At 34.5% G+C, this 21501-nt stretch overlaps 1 protein-coding gene across 1 annotated transcript in view; it reads left to right on the top strand.

Annotated features, from left to right (window-relative positions):
* LOC135202997 (uncharacterized) overlaps nt 1-21501 on the top strand; it is a 160260-nt gene that overhangs the window by 125730 nt on the left and 13029 nt on the right. The window contains exons 4-6 of the mRNA XM_064232543.1: nt 3506-3637; nt 17940-17995; nt 20024-20103. Of these exons, the coding sequence (XP_064088613.1) occupies nt 3506-3637; nt 17940-17995; nt 20024-20103 (268 nt within the window). The remainder of the gene's footprint in view (nt 1-3505; nt 3638-17939; nt 17996-20023; nt 20104-21501) is intronic.

Genomic DNA, 21501 nt, shown 5'->3' with positions numbered 1-21501 from the left:
TTTTTGGAGGTATGCAAATTCCGTGTTATTTTGCAAACTATTTGTTGTGGTTTATATGTTGCAGAATAATAATAATAATAATAATAATAATAATAATAATAATAATAATAATAATAAAATAATAATAATAATAATAACAAGTACTATTATTATTATTATTTTTTTTTTTTTGTCTACCACTGTCCTGCAATTCGACTGGGTGGTATTTATAGTGTGGGTTCCGGGTTGCATCCTGCCTCCTTAGGAGTCTATCACTTTTCTTAGTATGTGCGCCGTTTCTAGGATCGCACTCTTCTGCATGAGTACTGGAGCTACTTCAGCCTCTAGTTTTTCCACATTCCTTTTCAAGGATCTTGGGATTGTGCCTAGTGTTCCTATGATTATGGGTACAATTTCCACTGGCATATCCCATATCCTTCTTATTTCTATTTTCAGGTCTTGATACTTATCCATTTTGTCCCTCTCTTTCTCTTCAACTCTGGTATCCCATGGTATTACGACATCAATGAGTGATACTTTTTTCTTGATTTTGTCAATCAACGTCACGTCTGGTCTATCTGCACGTATCACCCTATCTGTTCTGATACCATAGTCCCAGAGGATCTTTGCCTGATCGTTTTCTATGACTCCTTCAGGTTGGTGTTCGTACCACTTATTACTGCAAGGTAGCTGGTGTTTCTTGCACAAGCTCCAGTGGAGGGCTTTTGCTACTGAATTATGCCTCTTTTTTTACTGGTTCTGTGCAAGTGCCGGACATTCGCTTGCTATGTGGTTTATGGTTTCATTTTTCGTATTGCACTTCTTACATATGGGAGAGATGTTATTTCCGTCTATCGTTCTTTGGACATATCTTGTTCTTAGGGCCTGATCTTGTGCCGCTGTTATCATTCCTTCAGTTTCCTTCTTGAGCTCTCCCCTCAGTATACATTGCCATGTGTCATCGCTGGCTAGTTCTTTAGTCTGTCTCATTTATTGTCCGTGCATTGGTTTGTTGTGCATTCCTCTGTTCTGTTTGTCTTTCTCCTGTCTCTATATATTTCTGGGTCTTCGTCTACTTTTATCAGTCCTTCTTCCCATGCACTCTTGAGCCACTCGTCTTCACTGGTTTTCAGATATTGTCCCAGTGCTCTGTTCTCGATGTTGACGCAGTCCTCTATGCATTATTATTATTATTATTATTATTATTATTATTATTATTATTATTATTATTATTATTATTATTATTATTATTATTATTATTATTATTGGAGAATTTTTCAACGACATGGTACAGGAATCTAAGTTTTTGGTTAAGGTCAACTGCTCTTTGTAACCCGTTATTTTTTTCCGTTTAGTACATCATATATATATATATATATATATATATATATATATATATATATATATATATATATATATATATAAGCAAATACACATCTATATATATACATATATATATGAATATATATATATACACAGTATATACACACACACACACACACACACACACACATATATATATATATATATATATATATATATATATATATATATATATATATATATATATATATATATATATATATATATATATATTATCATACAGTTATATTTATATGTGTATATACGTATATATATATTTATGAACTTGTAACAGATTTACACAGCTGTTCAGCTGTAAGACACAAAAATCAACACCAAAAATTATGATATGAATTCTTTTATATATTAAGACTGTTGTTGTTTTTCTTCCTTTTCAGCCTGCGTATGTGTTGAAAAAACTTTACTGTAAATCCTACACCTGAAGCTTTAAGCAAATATTTGTTTTAAGTACAAAACCAAAAACATTATCGTATAAAGTTCCAAATGAAGCGGTGATTGCTTGTTTGAAAAAGATTGGAGAGATTTGGTTTCCAAACCAATCTCAGCTTTGATACTCTAAGAAAATGCTGGTCCTTCGACAAACAAAACGAGACAACTTTCTGCAAAAAGACAAATGAATATTTGTTTTCATGTGCAAAGACATAACCAAATGATTATTTATTCAAGTAAAACAACACGAGATATGTTTCTGCAAAAAGGCAAATGAATATTCGTTGCCATGCGCAAAGACATAAACTATATTCTGTTTTTTTCCATCTGTCCATCCGCCTGTGGTGTTTGCGCATGGTAACACTGCGTCCCGGGGTTTGAATAATATCCTATTTCGAATATTAACGATGTAATTCGCATTCAGTAAATTATTAAAACACTTTTCAGTTGCAAATGTACACCCAGATATCCTTTTATTTACCTAAAACTCACATGTAGCGTAACTATTTAAAGCCCGGGAAAGCCCGAGACGCAGTGTTACCATGCGAAAACACTACAGGCGGATGGACAGATGGAAAAAAACAGAGCATAGTGATTATTTATTCAAGTACAGAAATATGTTTATATAAAAAAAACAATAACCTGAATATTTGCTTGCTTTACTGAACAGACCGATAAAACGTTCGAGAAAGAAACTTGAACGTTTTCAAGAAAATATTATGAAAAAAATTGTTTAATTATCATTGAATTAAAGACTATTTTTTTTTACATAAAAACCAAACTGAACGTGGTCTTTTGTCCCAAGAAGCAAAAAAGAAAAAAAAAACTTTTTTTTTCTCCTTTCAGAAACAAACTAAATGTATGTTTTTTCTTAATTATTAGGTCTTTGAAACAAACGTTCGGTGTAGACATACAATAAAACTGAACGCCCCCCTCTTTATGTGAAAATAAAAAGGATAAATTCTTAATTGACCAAATAGTGATTATTTGGTTAAACAAAGACGCAAAGACAAATCTGTATGAGGACCAAACAAAGATAGATACATTTCTGAAAACACTACGTATACATTTGTTTAGGAAGGACTAAAAACACTTCAAACAAAGAATGGAATAATGTTGATTTGAAAAGATAAAAAATATTAAAACAATAGAATAATGTTAATTTGAAAACTATTAAGAATTAAATTAAAAGCTTTATGTTGAAACACCAAACTTAACGTTTGTTTGTTTAAAAATGACTGAAAACTCGTCAAACACTGAATGGAATAATGTTGATTTGAAAAGAATTAAAAATTAAAACCTTTGAATAATGTTAATTTGAAAACAATTAAGATTTGAAATTTAAAAGCTTTATGTTGAAACCCCCCAAACTAAACGTTTGCTTGTTTAAAAAGGACTGAAAACACGTCAAACAAAGAATGGAATAATGTTGATTTGAAAAGAATGAATAATTACAACCATAGAATAATGTTAATTTGAAAAAAAAAATTTAACATTAAATGCTTTATGTTGAAACCCCCCAAACTAAACGTTTGCTTGTTTAAAAATGACTGAAAACACGTCAAACAAAGAATGGAATAATGTTGATTTGAAAAGAATGAATAATTACAACCATAGAATAATGTTAATTTGAAAAAAAAAAAATTAACATTAAATGCTTTATGTTGAAACCCCCCAAACTAAACGTTTGTTTGCCTGCCTGTATCTTCCGCAGAAACGTTATCGGAATTTCTCCGCGCCACCGAGCCTGACAACCACCTCCCCCAGCGCCTACCTCCCCGGTTCCCCTCCAGGGTGCCGGCAAGGCTCTCCCACCGCATCATGACCAATGAGCTTCAAGATATCGGTAAGCTTCTACAAGCATGATACGTCAGTTGTTAGGCATTTAAAGAGTTTTACTGAGGATGATTCGCTCCATTTTTCTAACACGCTGTTGTGTGTGTGTGTGTGTGTGATCTCCCCGGCATTGCTATTGATTGGTATTGGTACTGGAATATAAAATTTAGGCTAAACGCTAGACCTATTGAATCGTTCAGCGCTCAAAATAATGATAAAACAATTTGTGTCATAAAAATCCCCAAGAATAGTAGAGTATATGACGAGATTGTGAATTTCTTTACGATAAAACAATTGCTATAGTAAATTCACATCAACCGTGCATTTGATGTCTAGGCCAGTCCCTCACGACGCTCCTGATTGGCTGTTGATAAGCCACTCACAGTGCTGGAAACTCTCAGTCTCTCTCGAGAGTTCACATAGACAGGATGTATGTTCCACCTTTCCTGAAAGACGTAGCCCTCAGGAGAGGTGGAACATACAACCTACCCATGTGAACTATCGATAGAGACTGATGAGAGTATCCAGCCCTGTGATTGGTTTATCAACAGCCACTCAGGAGCGTCGTAAGGGACTGGCCTAGACATCAAATGCACGGTTGATGTGAATCTCTTATAGGAGAGGGTTGCTGCAAAGAACCTTTAAATGCTTACAGTGGACTGTGTGAGGTGCACTGGTAGCGCTAGCCTCCTACTGGTGTTTTTTAATTTTTTTTTTACCAATTTTTATCAGGCTGTGGTGCTAGATGTAATACAACTATCTAATAACTACCAATGCTGTTTCGTGTAATTCCTTTTTTATAACCTTTTTTAATCGTGATAATCATCATCACTAAGTATTTCTTACGTAAGGTCAAAATAAGCCTCCCCATTTATGAGGGAATTTAAAATAATCTGTAATACGACTGTCTGACGACTATAAATGGCGTTCCACGTATATCTTTATTTGTGTCTTTATTTTTCCTAATGATAACAACCTTTCTTATGTATCTATCACTAAGCTTCTCTCTCGACTTTAAAAGCGCTCACATTCACGACAGAATCTTCGCGAGGCTTGATGTCAAACTGGACGAATCGAATCGAAATTCGAGCGGTATTTTTTGATGTTGTCCAAAACGGGGAATAAACATCTCAGGTTACCGTAATAACTTGACGTTTCATCTCTCGATATACGATCATCCTACCTCAATAATTTTAGGTTTGAGGCGTGAATCGATGTTTGTACTGTTATCTGACTATGTGTGTGTGTACGCGTGGGTGTGTGTGGGTTGGTAAGTACGTGATGAGTGATCAAAGGACAGAGAGAGAGAGAGAGAGAGAGAGAGCGAGAGAGAGAGATTCAATCAATAGAAGTAATCATAATAAGGTTCACGTAAAACACATAGCTCGGGGTGTAATAGAGTAAGAAATTATGAAGAAAGAGAGAGAGAGAGAGAGAGAGAGAGAGAGAGAGAGAGAGAGAGAGAGAGAGAGAGGTCCACTCATCAGGAGTAGCGTAATAAGGTTTACATGAAACTATAAACTCGTTGGGTGAGTATGTGATAAATGATAAAAGAGGAGAGAGAGAGAGAGAGAGAGAGAGAGAGAGAGAGAGAGAGAGAGAGATTTTATGCAATACAATTAAGCAGAATAAGATTCAACGAAAAATTAACTCGACAAATAACATGGAATAAAATTACAGTTCTAAGAGAGAGAGATAGAGAGAGAGAGAGAGAGAGAGAGAGAGAGAGAGAGAGAGAGAGAGAGAGAGACTCAGTCAATAAAAGCAAGCATAATAAAGTCTACATAAAACTAAACACGACAAGTATCACCAAACAAAGTGACATTTCTCATACTGATGCATATTAATTGATTGACGAATGCTTGAGCCTCCAAGAAGTTGCGTAAGTGGAATGCACCAATTCAGAATTCAGAGGTAATTACGACTGTTAATTACGAGAAACTTCGGTAAGTTCGACCCGGAGTAATTACTGAATAGCATGAGGTTGTCAAAATGTAGGTCTGCGAGGTAATTAGCGAGATGCATTGAATGCTATGTAATTCAGTGTGATTATCTTGTTTTCTTTGTTATGGCGTAATTGGCGTGTCTCAGTCCGAATGAAATAATACCGTATGCTCTCTCTCTCTCTCTCTCTCTCTCTTTCTTCGGCTGTCTGTTTCTTTGGATCGCTTTCGTTTTCTGTCTATGTTTAAAAGATGAAAATAAATTCCAACATAGGTATATATATATAATTCGAACTACAAATGTCCTTTAATATCTAATTCGCTCTACCTCGGAATTCATATATTTTCATATATGTAAACCGAAGAGGATTTTTTTAGTTGATAATAATTTCGTCCTCTCGTGGGTTAGAATTATTATGAATTCAAAAATTCCCCTTGGATTTACAGATATGAAAATGTAACAATTCCGATGTAGAGCGAATTAGTTATTAAAGGACATTTGTAGCTCGAATAATTTATATGAATCACGGTGATGTGATGATTATATATATATATATATATATATATATATATATATATATATATATAATATATTATATTATATATATATATATCTATATATATATATATATATCATATATATATATATATATATATATATATATATATAACTATATACATATAATATATATACATATATATATATATATTTATTTTTATATATATATATATTATCTATCATATATCTATATATATATATATATAAGGCAAAAGCCACGAAAGGAAGCGAAATAATGGAGTACCACTGCAAGGACGAGAATCGAAAGGCCTTGAATACTCCATTGCTTCACTTTCCTTCGTGACTTTTGCCTTTATTTATATAGTCATCACGTTCCAATTTTCGTGATTCAGTTATACATATATATATATATATATATATAGATTATATAAATATATATATATATATATATATATATATATAATATATACATATATATACATGTTTATATATAAAGAGAGAGAGAGAGAGAGAGAGAGAGGTCTCACTTATTCTTAGGAATAGCACTCTCCAACATCTTTCACAAGAACGAGATTCCGTGTACAACAACAGATATTCAGGAATGTGAATTCTTTGATCTCGTCTATACTCGCAAGGATGGAAATTCTCAACACCCCCTTTTCATATTAGGAGAATCCGAAGTCAGTGTCTGTTACGACGGTTATGTCTTTGGGGGAATTCTGAAGGAGTTTTTCAATATTACCTTTTCTTAGAAGGAATGTGAAATATCAAACTGTATCTAATTAGAGCTAGGGAAATCCTGAACTGCATTCCTTCATGGGAATAGAGTTGTTACTCCGCTTATTCATGGGAATAAGAACAAGAATACCAAAGGTTTGAACTGCCTACATACGTATTACGTATTATTATTATTTTGGTAGAAGACCCTCTTTTAGGCAAATGCTGTTAAAAATTATGGCAGAATTAAGATAGTTGATTTTATATATTGTTTTTTTCTATTTTCTTTACAATTCGCTTCTCAGGCTCAGCGATGCTTCTGAGTAACTGGCCAATATTCATACTGGGAATTTTCAAAAATTGTAAATGCTGAAGGAATCTTTTATTAGAACAGGATATCAGGTCCAGGTCAAGCAGGGGTCGTCGTCAGTGCTGGTATTATTCCGTAGGCGTAGTTCAGTTCGGGCCGGGTTCGTCTTTGGTTTAAGGGCTGGTATTGGTGCTGGTATAGCTGGTATTACGTGACGTTTCGACCTTCTCGCAGGTCATCTTCGGACGAGTCGGTTGAGAGACTGTAGTGTAGCAAGAAGTTTGCGGAACGGTATTTATAGCGACTCAGACCTAGAGTTGCTCTGTTCTTGATGTTGACGCAGTCCTCTATGCTTAGTAGTCCTCTCCCTCCTTCCTTTCGTGTTATGTATAGTCTGTTATTATTATTATTATTATTATTATTATTATTATTATTATTATTATTATTATTATTATTATTATTATTATTATTATTATTATCATATTGTTCTAAGGGGTCCACAATGATAAAAAATTTTTAATAGTTCGTGTATAAATAAAATTATACACGAACTATTAACATTTTTTTTATTAGTGTGGACCCCTTAGAACATTATATATACTCTCGTGACAGAGAGTTTTCCCAACAAATATTATCATTATTATTATAATTCCAAAGAATATGGCGTTCATTAGATAGAAGTGCCAGAAAGTAAAGGGAAATACAGAAAGAGATTATTTATTGGGAAAACAGATAAATTCCCAAATTGATAAATAAATAAAAATAGATGCAATAAAGTAGTATTGCACTGCATCTTCGCTTGATCTTCCCACGTTCCCATTGCACGATATCAAGGAGGCTCTCGTCCACAGACCAAAGGTGTGAGGAATAAAGGAATGAATGGCTACCACTACATTTATTTATTGGAATGTGTAAATAGGAGCGACCGAGCCCCTTCTCTTCACACAGCAATGGGGGCGGGAATTTTCTGGTCGCGCCGATTCGGGCAGACCCCCCAAAAAAAGAAAGGGCTAACAAAAAATCCGCAGACTTCATTAACCTGCCGGAACAAGCGCTGCGCATTTTATAATGCCCTCGTATAGATTTTGCTCGCACGTGTGTGTGTGTGTGTGTGTGTGTGTGTGTGTGTATCCTGAATGTATAGGCGAGCTGGTTTAAATGCGTGTATTCAACTTTAATTACTGATATTAACTATGTGCATAAGAATGCAAATCATATTCTCTCTTTCATATGAATCCGTACTCTAGTTAGGCTTTGGCAGCCTTATTGCAAGTGATTTATTTCTTCAAGCAATATTATGGGCACTGCGGCTGCATTTTCATTTATCATTGGACCTGGAAGACCAAATTTAGACTAAAGGCCAAGCACTGGGGTCTATGAGGTCATTCGGAGCTGAAATTCTTGTAGAAAGTAAGATGAAAGGAAAGAGACTGCGAACGGAGGTATAGTAAGAGGACTGAGAGGGGTTGCAGCTAGGGGGCTGAACGGACCACGCAAAGAACCTTAAGTAATGCCCTACTGACGGAATACCCCTCTATGGGAATCATTTAGTATTATCATCAAAAGTAAAATGCAAGAAGATGCAGCAGTCATAGCTTCATTTCATACAGTGATCACCCATCCGGGAACTGGTCAAGTCCAACATTGCTGAGCTGTACGATCAACAAATTTCTAAATCAGTCCCCTTTCGACTCATGCTATACTGCGATTTGCTTTCTCTGAATTTATTCCCCTCCAGAACGTCTTATCACAATGGCATTTTTTGCTGAAAATTTTATTCCTAAATTTTTTCAAAATTACCCTAATCCTTGATGGAGCACTCAGCTCGCATCAGCAAGGCCCGAGGTTCATTCGCTTCCATCATTCAACTCATTTGTAAAAGGGACTAACATCTGGGAGTCAAAAATGGCTCAGAGAGGAACGAGCCACCCTTTTTATTTCACCTCCATTCATATTCTCTCTTCCATCTTACCTTCCACCCTCCTCTAATAGTGTTTCATAGTACAACTACGAGGTTTTCCTCCTGTTACACCTTTTAAACCTCCTACTCTCAATTTTCCTTTCAGCGCTGAATGACCTCATAGGTCACAGAGCTTGCCCTTCGGCCTAAATTGGGACCACATGTCTTTGTGATCTGTTACGCGATATTCGCTTTTGTTCTGCATGTGTACTCCAATAATCTTATCTTATGTTGTCAGCAAACTTATCATTTCATTATTAAATCACTTGCTACTTTAAATAATTCTTCATGAGTGCTTGCTGCCGCAAACACAACCCTCTAGACTCAGTGACCCTCATCACTGAATCATACGTGTTCGGTATCAACTCCTTCCACTTCAGTTTCCATAGGCCTAGAACCTTCGTACTCTATACGTATTCTTCCAACGTGCTCTTCTTACTTTTTTTTTCTCGGGGGAAAGAATAAGCCCTGAATTATCATTTCAAACTCAGACAATCTCAGATCATATTCGGACGATAATTCCACTGCTGGGAAAAGACCAGTAGATATAATATGCTCGGAATACTTGTGTCGGACAAATATCTTAACGGCGCAGTCAGCTGTCTTGGACAGGTTCTCTCTCTCTCTCTCTCTCTCTCTCTCTCTCTCTCTCTCTCTCTCTCTCTCGCCACATCTAAACAAGATTTTTCTCTTAGGGCCAAATGAGAATAAATATAGAGGACTTTCGACGCCTCATTAATAATTCCTAAGCATCCTTTATCTAATTATGCTAAAGGTATTCCGTCTCGGGAGCTGCCGGGGGACCCCTTTGGAGGCTCCGAATCTCCCGGACCCCCTTCGGAGGCTCCGAATACTGATGAGGCCAGCTCCGTGACTTTGGCATTCCGCTGGCGGTTGCAGAATTAGCACAAGAGGGTTTCGGTTCGCCTCCCCCACCAACCTTACCCCGCCCAAACCCCCTTTGGGCGTAATGCGAGAATGATAGTCATGGGTATTGAACATGTTCCCCAGGCTCTTCTAGGACGCTAGTGGATTTAAACGTTTTCTTTTCTTATGGTGAAAGACAAACATTAGTGGCCGCGAATAGCCAGTTTCGCGAAGGCTAAAAGCAGCGAGTGAGCAATTTTCCAAATGGCGCCTAATGGCAACTGACCTCTCGAGATGTAAACAAAACGAGATACGATCTTCTTCTTCTTCAATGTTTTACAAGGCCAAGCGCTGGGACCTATGGAGTACATTCAGCGTGGAAAATAATGTTAAAATGATTGTTAAAAGATGGAAAGTAGGATGGAAGAAAGAGAACATGAACGGAGGTAGAGTAAAAGGAATGGAAAGGGGGTGCGGCTAGGGGCAGAAAGACGCTGCAAAGAACCTTAAATAATGTCTACTGTGCACCACGCGAGGTGCACTGACGGCACTAACCCCTCACGGCATTCAATATTATACAGTTTTTTTTTACTACACTGCAGATAATTTCTCAATGGTTATGCGACATTTAATCCTTGAAACTAAAAATACATTCTGTATAAAGATAATAAAGCCACGAAAAATGAGAATTAAATTATATAATAACGTCAAATCAAGCTCCAATCATGACAGTTTCAATCGAGATATGATACGATTCGTAAAAAAGAAAAAAATCATCGTCAATAGAACCTCGCTGTTTTGAGACTGTTTTAATAAGTTTGTGAGCAAAGTTTATTTTTCTTTAAAATTTGGGTGTAGAGCATGCACAGAGTTACAGGTGTGAGTTTAGCGATTATGAAGAATGTGGGAAGAAGGGTGATGTTAGGTACTATAATTGAGGTTGAAGGTTGAATAGCTAGGAAAAATGAAAATAGCTGTATGCTTCGATAAATAATCAAAAGAGAATGTTTGATTTCAAAATAGGAGAGAGAGAGAGAGAGAGAGAGAGAGAGAGAGAGAGAGGACAGGAAAAGGAAAGATTCGTAGAGAAAGGCAGATAAAGAGAGCTGAATAAAAGGGAGAATAGGCAGAAAAAACCGATGTATGCCTCGATAGATGAACAAAAGGGGCAATAAAGGGACATGATGAATAGATACGATAGTATATAATAATATATTATCTATATATATATATATATCTTTCTTAATATATAAGTATTATATATATATTAATACATATCATCTTATATTAATATATCTATATATATATATATTATATATAATATATAGTATATATATATATATACTATATATAATATTTATATATATTATATATATATATAAATTATATTGATCTAATATATATATTCCTATATATATATGTATATATATATTTATATATATATATATATATATTATATATATTATATATATATTTTATATTATATATATATATATATTATATTATATATATATAATATTTATATATATATTACTAATTATATATATAGTATGTATATTATATTGTATATATTATATATATAATATATGATATATATATATATATATATATTATATATATACTATATATATATATATATATATATATATAATATATCTATTAATATTATATATTTATATATATATACTAGATATATATATATATATATATATATATATATATATATATATATATATATATACAATCTCAGTAAAAGGCCATAATTTCGCACACAAAACATGGTGCATCATCAGTCTGTGAAGAGATAAAAAACAATTACATTATATTAATACATAAAAGGAATTCATCAAAGATTAAAATTGACATTAAAAAAACTGTAAAAAAGCGTTATTATTTTCTAAGAAGACAGTAAAATAAACAAGAGAAAGACTACTAAAACACCAACCATCTAAGGTAAGTTAAGAAGAGAGAATAACAAAAACTGAGGTCCCAGTCAAAACGAAAACTATGCCAGATACAAAGTTGAAGCCGAGGTGTTATTGTTTAGTGAAGGTTAAGTGATCTGGGTCCTTCGTATAGCCAATTATGGAGAAGTGCTGCTTCAAGATCTCTGTTTTACAAACTGCAGCATGATTTCTGATATTGGAAAATTCAGGTTGCTTAATTCCTTGACCTGTACAAAAGCTAGAACCCATATGGCTGCAATATCTCACTTGCAGTAACCTTCGAGTCGATCCAATGTAAGAGCCCGGACATCCAGGGCATGTGAATTTACAAACAACATTCGATCTCATGAAGGACTGATGATGCACCGTGTTTTGTGTGCGAAACGTTTGTTATAATAAATTATGGCCTGTTACTGAGATTGTATCATGGAACCTCCTGAAATCTTGCTATATATATATATATATATATATATATATATATATATATATATATATATATATATATATATATATATATATATCATTGCATTAAAGGGCAGAGAGGTGAAAAGAAGGGTAGGCATAGGTAAGGATATATAGAAAGATGAAAAGGAGAGAGTTTAAAAATCGGATCGATAAATAACGAGGAAGCAAGAGAGGCGGAGAGTATAATAAGGAAGGCACGAGAGAAACATATACTTCTTTGTTTAGAACTACTTCGTCCAATTTATCGAGGCTAACTCCTTTCTTGTGCCATTTCTTTCATTTGCTTATTCCTTTATATTCCTTGAGCAAGTGAGAAAAGAAGAAGAGGAAAGTGGGTGTAAGGGGATTAGAAGAAACAGAAGAGAAAAGAGATAATCCCCCTTCTTTCTTTCTCCCCTTGCTAAAGGAATATCAAGAAGAAGCAGATGAAAGACATGACATAAAATGTATTACCCTAGATAAATTGAGGAAGAAAGACTTCATAGCACAGAAGTCCACGGACAGAGGAATAAATGGCTATTCAGATTTAGACAGAAATGTAGGTGAAGCATCTTTATTTTTTATCCCCTTTCAAATTCAGTTTCTTATTTCATTGTTACATATCTACACTATTTTGAACTACTTCCTTTTTATCTTTCTATATATTTTTACCTATGTCTGCCCTTCTTTTTACCTCTGTTCTTTAATGCAATGATTCCAATTGTTATCTACCTACACACACACACATATATATGTACGTATATATATATATATATATATATATATATATATATATATATATATATATATATATAGATAGATAGATATATATATGATATATATATATATATATATATATATATATATATAGATATATATATTTATTATATATCTATAATTATATTATATATTATAATATATATATATGTATATATATATCTATATATATTTATATATTACATATATTATATTTTATATAATATATTAGTTTATTTATTATAACTTTATATATATATATATATTCATCCATGTCTTTATTCCATTTTGTTTATTTATTATTGATTTCAGCTATTTTTTCATACCTATTCTCCCTTTTACTTAGCTCTGCTTATCTTTCTTTTTCTACAAGTATTTCCTTTTCCTGCCCTTCGTTCTTTCTCTCTCTCCTATTTTGAAGTCAAACATTCACTTTTGTTTATTTATCGATGCATACAGCTTTTGTTTCCTATCTATTTTCCCTTTTATTCATCTCTGCTTATCTATCTTTTCTCTACAAAAGTTTCTTTTTCCCATCCCTCGTTCTCCCTCTTTCTACTATTTTAAAATCAAACATTCACTTCTGTTTATCTATCCTTTTCATGCCTATTCTCCCTTGTATCCAGTTCTGCCTATCTATCTTTTTTTCTACAAATATTTCCTTTTCCTGTCCTTCGTTCTTTCTCTCTCTCCTCTCTCTCCTCTCTCTCTCTCTCTCTCTCTCTCTCTCCCCTATTTTGAAATCAAATTTCCTTTTTCTAATTCAATTACTCCTCGTCCTCTCAGGCCGACGCCTAAGCACCTTCTGTCTTCCTTTAATTCTCCCTTAAATTTTCTGTCCCTTTTCCTGGACATTTGCTTCTTTCACGTTTCCTTTATGCTGTCTTTAAATTGTAAATCTTTCACTCCAAATGTTCACTCTTTCCTTTCTTATTTACGTCATTTTTTTTTTTTACTTCGATACGACTTCCGTCTGCTCGTATTTTTAGAATTTCCTTTTTTTTCAACTCATGTTGTTTATCACGAAATTATCCAGAAGTTTTTCCCCAGTTAGTTTGGTATTTTCATTATGTTTTTCAATGTATTTTCATGAATTGTTTCTCCATTTTCCTGCCTCAGCTCCTTTTAATTTCCTTGTTTTATCTTTTTTAATCTGCCCTCCTGTTTTCATTCATTTTCCTCCGTTTCTTTCGTCTTGCTTTCAATTCCTTCTGTTTTCCTTACAAACAGTTCATGCTATATGTGCCTCTTGGATAGAGAGAGAGAGAGAGAGAGAGAGAGAGAGAGAGAGAGAGAGAGAGACCCTAAAGACAGAAGTGATGACAGGTATAACTAAAGAGAGAAAAAGACACACACACACACACAGAGTTAGAGATATTGACAAATAGAACGAAAGAAAGGAATAATGTCAGAAAGAGACAGAGAGACAGACAGACAGGCAGAGTAGAAACAGACAGAGCACTTCCTCGGGAGGAGCCCAAACTTGTTGATAACGAATCTTTGAACTTCCGTCGAAAGTTTGCCCTCGACAAATCCCCGTTCCCAATGGCACTAATACCGACAGAGACCAGGGTTATTTGCCCGATACCATAGGCCTATCGAGACGTCAAAAATAAAAGAATAAAAAGGCGAGGTATTTAGGATAAGTGGCTTGTTTGTCTGGATTGGAAGGAGATTGGTTTGAAAGCTTGTTATAAATACGGGGTGTTTACGAGACCGAGACAAGGAAGCGGATTTTGCTGTAGCAATTGGTAGACTGTGAGATCTTCGTGTTTTCAGATTCGTTAGTTTGATAGATTCGTCGCCTATTATGGTGTCTATTGCGTGACTTTTGAATCTCGTTCTATTTGTTACTTGTAAAAGCGTACGAGGTTTCATCTGCATATAATGTTTGAGTCTTTTTTTTTCTCTCTCTTCATATTACATTGTTAGATTACAGTAAGATATATATATATATATATATATATATATATATATATATACTATATATATATATATATGTGTGTGTGTGTGTGTGTGTGTGTGTGTGTGTGTGAGTTTTGTGTGTGTGGTTTGTATGTATGATTGATGCATGTATGCATTAACTACAATTGTTCCTTTGATATCCACTTCACTCTACCTCGGAATTAATATATTTTCATATATGTTAATCGAAAGGGAACGTTTTAGTCGATAATAATATCGTCCTTTCGTGGACTCGAACCAGCCCACAGGCAGAGGAGAAATCAGAACTAAAGTGACGTCTTTACCGCCTCGGATATTGAAGGACATTTGTAGCTTAATGCATGTATATGAATCACGGTGATGTGTTAAAAATTCATATATGTGTACACACGCACACACACACACACACACACACACATATATATATATATATATACATATATATATATATATATATTATATATATATATTTTTATTGTAATCTAACAATGTACTATGAAGTGTAATAAGTTAAAAGAGTTAAGTATATCTTCGTTTAACCAGACCACTGAGCTGATTAACAGCTCTCCTAGGGCTGGCCCGAAGGATTAGATATTTTTACGTGGCCAGGAACCAATTGATTACCTAGCAACGGGACCTACAGCTTTTTGTGGGATCCGAGCCACATTGTATCGAGAAATGAATTTCTATCACCAGAAATAAATTCCTCTGATTCCGCAGAGGCCGAGCCGAGAATCGAACTTCGGACCACCGGGTTGGTAGCCGAGCGCGAATTGCTCTCGGCCAATGTGGAACTATGAAGTGTAATAAAGACAGATAAAAACACCATATACAAATGCAACTATATATTTCAGTTACTTGTATTCCTACTCACTGGTGACCCGAAATATATGGTAGTAAAGTGGAAATAATGTTTTCATTGGCCTTTTTATCTTCATAAATATATATATATATATACATATATATATACATATATATATATATATATATATATATATATATATGTATATATATATATATAATATATATATATATATATATATATATATATCTATATATATATATATATATATATATATATATATATATGTATATATATATATATATATATATATATTATTCGAGCTATAAATGTCCTTTAATATCTAATTCGCTCTACCTCGGAATTAGAATATTTTCTTATATATAAGTAAGCCGGATGGGAATTTTTTAGTTGACAATAATAAAAAAAAAGAAATCAGGACTTCAGTGACGTTATCGATTCGGCTAACAACCAAAAAATTCCCTTTCGGTTTACATATATGAAAATATATTAATTCCGAGGTAGAGTGAATTAGATATTAAAGGACATTTGTAGCTCGAATAATTTATATGAATCACGGTGATGTGATAATTATTCATATATATATATATATATATATAATCTATATATATATATATATATATATATATATCCTTCATTTAACCTTTACTAGATTCACGGAATTCTTAGATAAGACGCAGAGCTACGTCTGGTTCAGCACGTTAATTAAGTTTGACTGACAGGTAGTCTGTGTCCATGACAGTACAATGCAAGGAATAATTTCATTGCCGTTGTATGTGGATAAACAGTATATATATACATATACATATATATATATGGTATATATATATATATATATGTATGTGTGTATATATATATATATATATATATATAAGATAGATAGATAGATAGATAGATGATGTGAATTGTTTTGTTTTTGGTAGCTGGAGGTTGCACCTGCCTCAAATAATACATATTTTTTAATTTATTTTTAAGTTGGTGTGAGTTTTTCTGTTTGGCCTTGCATTTAATCTACTTCGTATGTATAATATAATTCATAATATATAAATATCTATGGAGTGACATAGGAAGCCCCATGAATAGTCAAAGGCCTTCTGCGCTAACAGTATCTTCCTCTTCATGGTGGTCACACATCCAAGTTAAAACCAGGTTCATTGTAGTAGTTTTACGTCACTATTGTCAGACAGTTTTTAATGGGACGATTTTGTTAACCCTATGGTATTTTCATTTCTAGTTGTGATCCACCACACTCGACTAACTGCCGCGTGTTAACTCGTTGTTTGTGTCAAAGGGGGTGCAAGGAGATTTAGATGAATATTCCCAAAGCATTCCAGCTTGATTTGGAATTGAATCCCGGACTTCTCGCTACTGACTTAAGGCGTCCATCCTCCAATAGTATATATATATATATGAATATATATATATGTGTGTGTGTGTGTGTTGTGTGTGTGTGTGTGTGCGTGCGTGTATGTGTATACATCAAATCGTTACAAGTGAAAAAACAAGAGACTGGGTGTAGATCCCAACCATTTTAGAGTTAATTTCCAAGCCGTTTACGTTAATGGCTTTGAAATAAGGTCGAAAACTGGTGCAGGACCTGCACTCAACCTCTTTATTTTTCACTTGCGTGATTTGTGATAAACGAATAGCGTGTACTGTTTACATATATATATATATATAGTATATATATATATATATATATATATATATGTATATATACATTTAATCTAGATATATGTATATGTAATGTGTGCAGACATTTTCATATTATTATTACTGTAAGACCACAAACAATATGACAGTTATCATTACAACCCTTTATATTATAAAGACTATCATTTTTACATCACAATTCAAAGCCTCGCCCACACAAACGGACGCCGTGAACATAACCTGTAGCTCCTGAAGTCATCCACTGAGAAACAATACCCCCTTAATTCCTCCATTCGTCCCGCGACGTGTTAGTAATGTTTCTCTCACTCTCTCTCTCTTTTTCATTCCCGTCTCATTTTGGCTGGCTCCCTCCCTTCCTCCTCATCACGGGTACCTGTCTCATCACGACTCCGTCTCTGTTTCTTCCAGGTATCGACCCAGAACAGGAGGAGCTCTATAGCGCCACAGTAGCAGAGAGGGAAGAGGTAAGGTGAACTACCCGTTGTCAACTGCTGACTCTCTACAGACAGAGGGTGGAATTAAAAATGAGATTGTGTTTATGCGTCTATGGTTTATTTCGTGTCTGTGTTTCACTGACGTTGTCTGTTGTTTGTAGGCGTTTTTTAATCGTCTCGTTGCTCCTTTTAATGCTTGAGATTTTGAATAGTTTTTCTGTTTCATAAAGGGTGGAATATTATAAAAAATGAGATTGTGTGTGAGCGTCTATGTAGTATCTCGTATCTGTTTCACTCATTTTTGTTTGTTTGTTATTTGTTACTGTTTTATCATCTCGTTGCTTTTTTTAAATGCTTGAAAATTCCATTTCCTTTCTGTTTAATTATCATTATGCTACGTAAATTGTTTTTGTATTTAGCGTTGGTTTACTATTGGTAAATTCCTTATCGATCTTATATCTTGTGCTGTGTCTTATGTGATGTTTTGCGGAATGATACTTATCCCTTATTTGCGTTTTAACGGGCTATTTTCAGTTTTATTTCCCACTTGTTAATTCCTCGGTCCATTTCGTAATCTCTGTGCTTCCCTCATTCTATATGTGGCTTAAATTCTGCTTTTTTTTCTTGCACAGTAACTGCGTTAACTTATCCTTCACATCTTCCATAACAGTTGTAAGGATTCTTATCAATTTGATATCGATCTTTTGTTCTATACTAATTCCTGATCAAGTTAGTGTCTTCCATCTCATACATAGTTTGCATCCATACCATATCGCATTTAGGTATATCTTCGATTTCATTTTCGCTTATTCGGGCAGTAAGCTTACAAACTACTTTGTTGTTGTAGGGCGAGGTGGTTGGTTGGTTAGGAAAGGTCTATGGAAGAACCCGAAAAAGGTCTGAAAATGGTGTTTCGCATTGAGTTAAAGATACAGGAATTCTAGGGAAGGATAGTTATGATTTATCTATTAGAATGAAAATGTAAAGACTAAATAATGAGCATGTTAAACAGTACAGATAAATTATTTTTAATGAAATATATAGCGTATTTGTTTTAATTTTCATTGGTGAAACAAGGCTCTATTTGACCATAGATTGTTAACATGTTAAAAGTTAGTAATAAAATGTTTACAGCTTATGCGTGAGGGGAGAATGACACGTGTCCCGAGTAAGCTTGAGGTCGGATCACGCCTTGTTGCTATTAATATGTCAACCCATGTATACTTTCCTTAACAACTGCAATCATATTTTATATAAATAATTACTTTAGCTGCTATGTTTCTTTACTTGTCAAACACTACATATCTTGATCAGTATCCTGTGTCATACATAATCTCATCATCTATAACCTACACCTCACTGTAGATAAATTCTACATCAGTATTATAACCTGTTTCCTATCGTCTTTACTTCATGAGCTGTCCTCTTTGAAATCGGTTCTAAAACCGATGCCCTATTTCAAAGCCTAAGTCGTATGCATATCTCCATATGTTTTTAACCTTCGATTCAGTGAACGTCCCTTTCACACACTGGAGTGACGTACGTTGTTGGAATTCCGTGGAATTTCAAAAACGCGTTTCACTTCGCGCCTATCTCTCTCTCTCTCTCTCTCTCTCTCTCTCTCTCTCTCTCTCTCTCTCTCTCTACGTGTTTCTGTGTCCCGTGTTGATTGCTCGTGGTTTTTGTATTGTTTTTTCTTTCATAAGATCTTCTGAAGGTCTCCTCAAAGACACAAGGTGACCTTGTATCTCTCCCTATGTAGTCTATGTCTGAAGGACGCGAGGATGAATAGATGGGAGGGGAAAAATGGTTAAGAAACCAGAAGAAAGGGAGACACTTTTATATCTACGTTCATCAAGAGAGAGATCTTTTGCATTGCATCTTAAAAGGTGGACTGTCAATTCTGCTTCTTGTGCATTCTTGAGCATGTAGCGTGTCCTCATTTTTCCCCCCTCGAATGTAAGGGCTTTTAACCCTCTTTTACCTACAAGGTGAAATTTCATTCCTGTTTTCTCCTCCGCCATAAAAATTAATACCTATCCCTCTCCTTCTTTGCAGTTGATTGGAGACACGAGCAGGCAACGCTACCTGACTTCGGATTACCAGAACTACCACGAGGAAGTGTGTGAAACCAGAAGGTGAGTTGCCTACCATCGTCTCTAACACTACTGGAAAATTTAAAAAAATACTCATAGTTTGTTTGTATGGTGTTTTTACGTTATTCAGCAACGGGACCAACGGCTTTACGTGACTTCCGAACCACGTCGAGGGTGAACGTCTATCACCAGAAATACACATCTCTAACACCTCAATGAAATGCCCGAGAATCGAACTCGCGGCCACCGAGGTGGCAGGTGAAGACCATACCGATCACGCCAAAACTCATAGTAGCATGAGTTTTGAAATGGAGAAACAAATCCACAGTCATGTATGAGTACGCATATGATTTAAAAATAAATCTCTACAGAGAGCTGTCAGGAATCTTTTATCGAGTGCCCCTCTCAATGAGACTGAAAAGGAAAACCGAACAGATTGCCGAAAGCTGTAGAGAGATTTATTTCTAGATATATGAACACATACGTTGCTGTGGGTCTGTTTCTCCACTACTGAAAGCACCTTTGACCTGAGTATAGTACACATATTTTAAATTAGAGGATGGGCGATCTTAAGGTTCTTTGAAAACAGAGGATGAAAGGGAGTTCGAAAACTTATTCTTAAAGGTTTTAGTGACCAAAGTTAAAGGAAGGTTCTGGAGGTCGAGACAGAATAGACCTACCCTAAATATGGCCTAACTTAAACTAGTTGAACATATTATAACTACAAGAGATATGACCTACCCTCGGCAAAACTATTTTATATACCTTTTGGGCCAAAAATGGAAACTTAATTAACCTTTAGTTACCATAAATTCACTTACCTTACATTATTATCTTTTTTTTACCCAAAATGGAATTTACATATTTTTTATATACCCCAGGTCACGTGACCTAACCTAATTCCAGGTATCAAAAGGTTACGTAGGCTAACCTAACTCTGGGTCTGTACATCAGAGTTAACTAACTTATCTCATGAATAAAATCATTTCATAAAAGATGGCTTCTTGGGCAGGGAACCAATTGCGTTGTGTCTCGCTTATCCCAGAATTTAAAGTAATGGAGAATATTTGTAGAACATAGTTAAAGGTAGACTCTAACCAAGTCAGAAATATACATTCTCTTTTTGAGAGAAAGTGGGTTATAGGTTTAAGGAAAGCATAAGATCGGCTAGAATTCCGAAGCATGGTAGTGGAGGACATATAACAAAGAGATGACCAAAATGTTACCTACTAGTGTACCTCTTCCCATCTTTTTTTTCTTCTCTCATTTACTTGCTCGGGGATTCTCTACTTCATTCTGCCTTTCCTTTTCCAAAAGCGTGAAATAGAACTCGTAGCTGTCTAATTTGTGAGTTATATTCAAGCTCTAAGCTCAGGTAGGCCTGAGCTACTTATATACCTGAAAGCAATTAAGTTAGATTAGTCACCAGGAGTTAGACTG

Source organism: Macrobrachium nipponense, chromosome 33, assembly GCF_015104395.2.
Source record: "Macrobrachium nipponense isolate FS-2020 chromosome 33, ASM1510439v2, whole genome shotgun sequence".
Taxonomy (NCBI): Eukaryota; Metazoa; Arthropoda; class Malacostraca; order Decapoda; family Palaemonidae; genus Macrobrachium; species Macrobrachium nipponense.
Note: the sequence above shows the minus strand (reverse complement) of the source record. Positions and strands in the feature narration are given on the sequence as shown.